Source organism: Trypanosoma grayi (assembly GCF_000691245.1).
Source record: "Trypanosoma grayi strain ANR4 Tgr_822_V1, whole genome shotgun sequence".
Lineage (NCBI taxonomy): Eukaryota > Euglenozoa > Kinetoplastea > Trypanosomatida > Trypanosomatidae > Trypanosoma > Trypanosoma grayi.
In genome coordinates, this window is record NW_008826441.1 from 1,173 (window position 1) to 7,611 (window position 6,439).

The 6,439-nt window shown below is 55.8% G+C and overlaps 2 protein-coding genes across 2 annotated transcripts; both read left to right on the plus strand.

Annotated features, from left to right (window-relative positions):
- Positions 1-957: 957 nt before the first annotated feature.
- On the plus strand, positions 958-2,619 carry DQ04_08221000 (nonsense-mediated mRNA decay protein 3; the record flags this gene model as incomplete). Its single annotated transcript, XM_009315484.1, has 1 exon — positions 958-2,619. The coding sequence occupies one exon, from the start codon at positions 958-960 to the stop codon at positions 2,617-2,619; it is 1,662 nt and encodes a 553-aa protein (XP_009313759.1).
- A 490-nt stretch (positions 2,620-3,109) lies between these two features.
- Positions 3,110-5,893, plus strand: DQ04_08221010 (hypothetical protein; the record flags this gene model as incomplete). The annotated part of the gene is made up of 1 exon (XM_009315485.1): positions 3,110-5,893. The coding sequence occupies one exon, from the start codon at positions 3,110-3,112 to the stop codon at positions 5,891-5,893; it is 2,784 nt and encodes a 927-aa protein (XP_009313760.1).
- Positions 5,894-6,439: the final 546 nt, after the last annotated feature.

Sequence of the window (6,439 nt, forward strand, 5' to 3'; positions counted from 1 at the left end):
AAAGAGAGCGGAGAAAAAAAAAGAGGAGGTGTGCAAAGACAAATAAACACAACAAAACAAAAAAGAAACTGACGGAGAAGCACACATATGCGGGAAAGACATTCGTATTAGGCGAGGGGGAAAATGCGCAGGACGACGTGAGGCGGAGTGGGCCCTGTCAATCTACACACCCACGCATAACACCCATATATATATATATATATATGTGTGCGTGGAGGTGTAGCGTTTTTTTTTGTATTTTGTTATTATGATGACAAGCAAAAAGAAAAAAAAAGGACATGACAGGCCTGTTGCTTCTCTTCGTCTTGTTTCCACCTTTCTCGTCTTGGGAGCTCTCCGTTTCTTTCTTTTTTGAAGCTGAGTTGTGACTGTTCTTGCTGGGCGCTCAAGTGGCTTGTGCGAGTCGACGACACCATGCGAGCGAACGACACCTCCTCCTCCTCCTCTTCCTCCTCGTGTCACACACAAAGAATATACATACATACATACATATACATCGTCATCGGATCCTTTTTCGTCTGCCTTTTCGTTTTTGGCTATGATACGAGTTGGTGATGATGCTGTTGAGAGGAGTTTGGTGTGTGTCTCTGTCTGTGTGTGTGTGTGTGTGTGCATGTGTGTCCGTGTGCATGTTACTCCATCGGTCATCCTTTTTCCATTGTCTCAGTGGCTTTACCTACTGCAGTATTTGTTCTTACTCCTATTCTTGCTGCTACTGCTGCTGCCCCTCCTTGTGCTGCTGCTGCTGCTGCTGCCGTTCCTTTGTGTAGCCCCTTTTCCGCGTGTTTTGTCGCTTTCCCTGACTTACTTTCTCGCCTTGATATAGCACCAAGAGCCTTCTAACAGCCGACGAAGGAACAAAAAGGGGACACGTGAGGCAAGAACTAGCGTTCCCTTCCGTGTGTTTTTTTTTTCTTTCCGTGGAGAGCGTAGGGTGATCAGAGCAGGTGCGTTGCTATGGATCTTGATGGCGAGTTTCACCATGACCGTGATGCGCAGATGGTGCCGAAGGTCCTCTGCTGCATGTGTGGTCTTCTGATTGACAGCAACCCGAGCAACATGTGCCCCAGCTGCCTCCGCTCGCACATCGACATCACAGAGTCGCTGCAGAAGGAGTACATCATNGTGTACTGTCCGGAGTGCACCCGCTACCTGCAGCCCCCACAGTACTGGAGCCGCGCTGACCTCGAGAGCCGCGAGCTGCTCACCATCTGCCTTAAGCGCATAAAAGGCATGAACCGCAATGTGTTTAAGCTGGTGGACGCCGGCTTTATATGGACGGAGCCACACTCAAAGCGTCTCAAGGTAAAGCTTGTGCTGCAGAAGGAGGTGATGAGCAACATCGTCATTCAGCAGGCGTGCGTCGTGGAGTATGTAGTGTTGTGGCAGCAATGCCCAACCTGCCAGAAGGTGGCGACGGGGCAGCCGCAGTGGGACGCTTGCGTGCAGGTGCGTCAAAAGGCCGTGCACAAAAAGACATTTCTCTTCCTTGAGCAGCTCATCTTGAAGCACAAGTTGCAAGAAAACTTTATCCGCATCGAGTCACAACCCGAGGGCCTTGATTTCTTCTTTGGCCACAAGAGTCACGCCATGAACTTTTTGGAGTTTTTAAATCGCAATAGCCCTGTGACCCGCCGCGACGCCGTACAGCTTGTGTCGCACGACAGCAAAAATAACACGGCGGTGCAGCACCACACGTTTTCGATCGAGATTGCTCCCCTGTGCCGCGAGGATCTCCTCCTCCTGCCGTACCAAAATTACTATCTGAAAATGGGCGGCATCGGACCCCTCGTGCTCGTGCACAAGGTGTACAGCAGCATTGTGCTGCTCGATCCCAAAACACTGCGCGCTGGAGAGTTCACTGGACATCTGTACTGGAAGAAGCCTTTTGTGTCACTTATGAACTCCCGCGAGTTGACGGAGTTCTACGTGCTGCAGTGCACCCCGACTGGCGTCACCAACGGCCGCTATCAACTCGGCATGGTGACCGTTTGCCTCTCCTCCGAGGTGGGCCACGGGCGTGAGTGGATTGTCACATCGCACCTCGGCGGTATGCTGCAACCCGGCGATCTCGCAATGGGATACTTGCTGGAGGGAAAGAATTTCAACAACGAGGAGTGGGACAGCCACCGCTACAAGCAGGAACAGCTGCAGGAGGTGGTGCTCGTGCGGAAGCATTTCCCCGCACAGAAGGCACGTCGCCACAAGCGCGTGTGGAAGCTCAAGCACCTGGACGTGATGGACCCCACCTCTATGGGTCGCTCAGCGAAGCAACAGGAAGAGATGGAGAAGGAGCGACTCGAGTTTGAGGACGACCTCGAGCGCGATGCGGAGTTCCGCCGCGATGTGCCAATCTACAAGAAGCTGCAGTCCGAGCTGGACCCACGCGGGGTGGAAGGCGGCGGTCGTGCCAAGACTGCGGAGACAGCAGCAGCGACAGCAGCCGAAGAGGAGGAGGACGATGATGGAGAGGAGGTGCCGCAGATCGGGCTGGAGGAGATGCTTGATGAGCTCAGGATCGAGGACGACGTGCTGGACGGCAACGGTGATGATGGTGATGCCGAGGAAGATGAGAATGGCGTCGCAGAGCGTCAGCCGAAGAAGCAGCGCGCGGAGTAGATGTTGCGAGGGCCGCGCCGCGCGTTTCTTTGCGTGCTTGCGTTTGTGTGGACTGAGTGCGCGAGTGGTGAGAAGCTTTATGAGGGAGTGGGTGGGGTGGGGGCGCTGCGTTGGTGTGCCACACGCACCACGCTACCGCTGTGGTTATGACAGATGCTCTAAGTTCACCTGCATCTTTCTGTGCCTCGTTTCCCCCTCCCCACACAGACACACCGTTCTCTCTCGCCTCGTGTTAAATTGCTGCGTTTAAAGGAGCAGGCAAAGAAAATGAAATAGTAAATGCAATGCTTTTATTCCGAAGAGCACCACTGTCGTGGTGGTGGTGGTGGCGTTGCCGTTGCTGTGTGTCGCACTCTACCTGCCCTAATAGGTTCTCTTAATCGTCCATGTCACTGCTTTTTTTTTCTGTTTTTGATTTGCCTCGTTTCTTGGTTTGTGCTGCGGCTGCGGCTAGCGACGGTGGCGGAGGGAGAGAAGAAGCCCAGGCGCGATGAAGGCAACACTGCGCTCCATCTATGCAGCGCTGCGCGACCGGCTTCCGACTGCTTCGATTTCGCCGCGAGAGGCGGCAGAGCTCCTCTGCGCAGAGCACCCGTGCGCCGACAGCGGCGTTGCGGCGCACCTCGTAGACCGCGTGGAGGGCAACGGCGTCCTTCTCCCACTACCTTGCGTCCTCGCTTTGGTGCGGTGTGGGTACTCCCGCGTGCCGCGCAGTGGCTGCCGCGGCGTCGCGCTCAGCCAATGGGGGCCGATGGAAGAAACCTTGTTCTGCGCGCTCTGCATAGGACTGCGGAGGCGCGATGCAGCAGTTATGCGTGCTGTACTCCAGGACGCCCTTCCATCAAGAGGTAATGATATCAACCACACCTACGACAGGATGCAAGTTGTGCCCTCTGATGGTTTTTGTGATGGTTTGCAGAGGCGGCTGCAGCTGCTGTCGGATGTGGCAAGTTTTGTCCACCACTCGACGCTATCTGCGAAGGCGAGTCGTCTGCAACTCCTCGCGGCTGCGCTTCGGCCGGAGGTGCAGGGCGCCGAAGAAGAGTGGCATTGCGTAACGGTGCCAAGCACGTTCGATAGTGCTGCTGTAGAGCAGCGACGGGAATTGGGTCGACTGGCAGGAGAGTGCCTTTGCTTATACGGCAGTTGCTTGAGCGCATTTCACCGATTTTTTTGTGACGTTGTGCTCGCTGGGGCTTTGACTACCTGCACGGCATTCCAACAACAACAACAGGACCAACAGCGGGGTAAGGAGCGCTTGCGGGCTCGTGTTGTGCGTGACGTGATGGCGGGAGTTCGACCACTGCTGCTTGGCCTCCTCACACGCAGGGCGTGCGAGTGGAAGCACTGGACTGAGCCGAGCGAGCGGTGGATGGAGATCTTGTTGCAGCTCGCAGAGTGCCTCGCCGTTGATGCGAAACGGTTGAAGTGTGTCTATGGTTATGATGGTGATAATGATGATGCGGCGAAGGAGCAGATGCAGCTACTAGCCAGCTACGTGGATGTGCTGCATATTTTGGCGGTGTGCTTCGCGTTTTACCACCGCTCTGTATTTGCGGAGAGCATATCCGTTACCAACGGTGAAGAAGAAAGGACAGCTGCTGCTGCTGTTGTTGTTGTGCGAAGAGGACTCGATGTGTTGCGGCATCTTCTGCGTGCTGTGGTGACAACAGCAGCGACGTCGAAAAAGACACCGTCGTCGATTATGCCAGGCGCCAGCAGCAGTGTTGGCAACACCAACTGTTTCTGCTTCATGACAGTTAAGGAATGGTGCAAATGCTGCGATGCGGCTCAGCTGCTGTGCACGCTATCCGTTATGCACGAGGATGGTGCATCGTTTGCCAATTTGCGTAACGACACGGAGGTGCGCTCTATGTTGTTTCTTGGCGCTTCGTGCTTCCTACGCAGCTACAGTGCGGATGGCTCCTCTGTGCTGCCGCTCCGTTTTTACACGACTCTCATCAAGGCACTGCAGGCATGGCGGGAAGCGCCGCACATGTTGTGGGATGCTGCGCGTGTTGGGTTGTCACGGTGCCTCGATGCCGCACCGCCTGCGACGCGGCCTCTGCTGGAGCTACTGGAGACACTTGTCTGCGCCTCCTATACCGGGTCCTTGTCACTGTCGGCAACAAGAAGGGGGGCGAACGCAAAGGACCTCGTGGCTGAGGCTTCTGTTGCACGTGCTGTGCGTGAGATGCGGAGCAATTGCCTCGCGCACATTTTTCACAAGCTTACGGGGGTACCAGATGAAATAGACCCGGATCTTGTCTGTGGACTGCTGCATATTGCCGCAGCGGCCAACCGGCTACCGCAGTGCGCTGCTGCTGCTTGTGGCTGTGACCTTTTCGCTGACCATCCACAGCTGCTGAACCGCCTGGGGCGCCTTCTACTGCCCGTTCGGAGTGGTATGCAGCGCTTCTTCCCCCACGTCAGTGGTGAGTGCGAGGCGGCGGACGGCGAGACGGACGTGCGCCTCGGTGTCTCTGCGGGGGCATTTCTGCACGTATGCGAGGCGTGTCAGCAGGCACTTGTGTGGAGCAGCGGCGGCACTGCAGTGGGTGCTCGCGGCGGGTGCTGCTGTGTGCTCGGCTGCCGTGATGCTGGCGACACCGTTGCTGCGTATGTGGAACTCTTCACCCCCGTGTTCATGCAGAGAGATGCGGTGAGGGATGGTGATGCTGTGGAGGAGCCCTTCACAGCTCTTTGGACAATTTACCAGCATGCTGTTGCTGCTTCCACTTCACAAAGTGGAAAGGGTGCATCGCCGGTGAGCCAATCCGCTGTGTCTTTCCTCATCGACTGCCATCAGCAGCTTCTGTTGCTTCAACCCTCTGCTCTGATCCCATCTCATGTGGGACGAATACTGCGAGTGGTTTTCACGAGTTCCCCAGTTCTATTTGCCTATGTGCCTGAGCTCCCGCAGCTCCTGCTGCGCCGAATTATTTTTCCCACAGTCACCAATTCGAAAGAGCATGTGTATGACGGCAGCGATTACGTTGTTGAACACGCTGAACCGCGTGAGCTGTGGGAGATGCTTTTGTGGGCGTGCGCGGCGGAGATGGCGCGTCTGGGACGTCGTTCCCCTCTCCTCACCTGCTGCCGCGACGAAGACCGCATATCCATTTCGTTTACTGCTGCTGCCACCCAACACAGTGATGCCGAAGATGCAGAGGCGGTTCTTAACGTGCTGGGTGACGTGGAGGTGGACTGCGACAGTGCCTTGTTTACATTGCGGCAAAGGGTGCTGCGGCGTGCTCTCGAGTTAGTGCACTGACACAGGCTCATTCAGTCGCTGGACTGGTACAGCCGTTATAATCACATTCGTTCAATGATCTTTATTTTTTTATCTTTTTTGGTTTTCGTTTCGCTTTCCCTCCAGACTGTCTTCTTTGGGTTCTGCAGGTTTGCGTCTCCCTCGTTAGGCTCTCCGTGGGCTTGGATATTCGCACTCTCAAAGCCTTTGTCTCAGCAGTGCCACTCTGCGTGCACTACTTCTCCTCCCTGTTATCCCATTTCCTTTTCTTTTTCATCCGCACAACATGCCTGCACGAACAAGAAAAACGAAACAAAAAAAAAACAAGAAGCGCGGGACCAGCACCTATGTCTGCGCAGTGGAAGGGGCGTCGCGTGCTCGCCCCTCCCGTGTTCAACCCGTACGGAGAGGAGAAAGGAGAAGTCGTCCTCAGCAATAACAACGACAAGCGACTGCTCCACGCTCCCACTGCTGCCCCACCATCCCGCCGCTCGGTGCGGACGCCGCCCTGCGAGCCGGATGCCGGCGAGGGTGCGTCACAATCGTTGCCGCCGCCGCTGCCGCCTT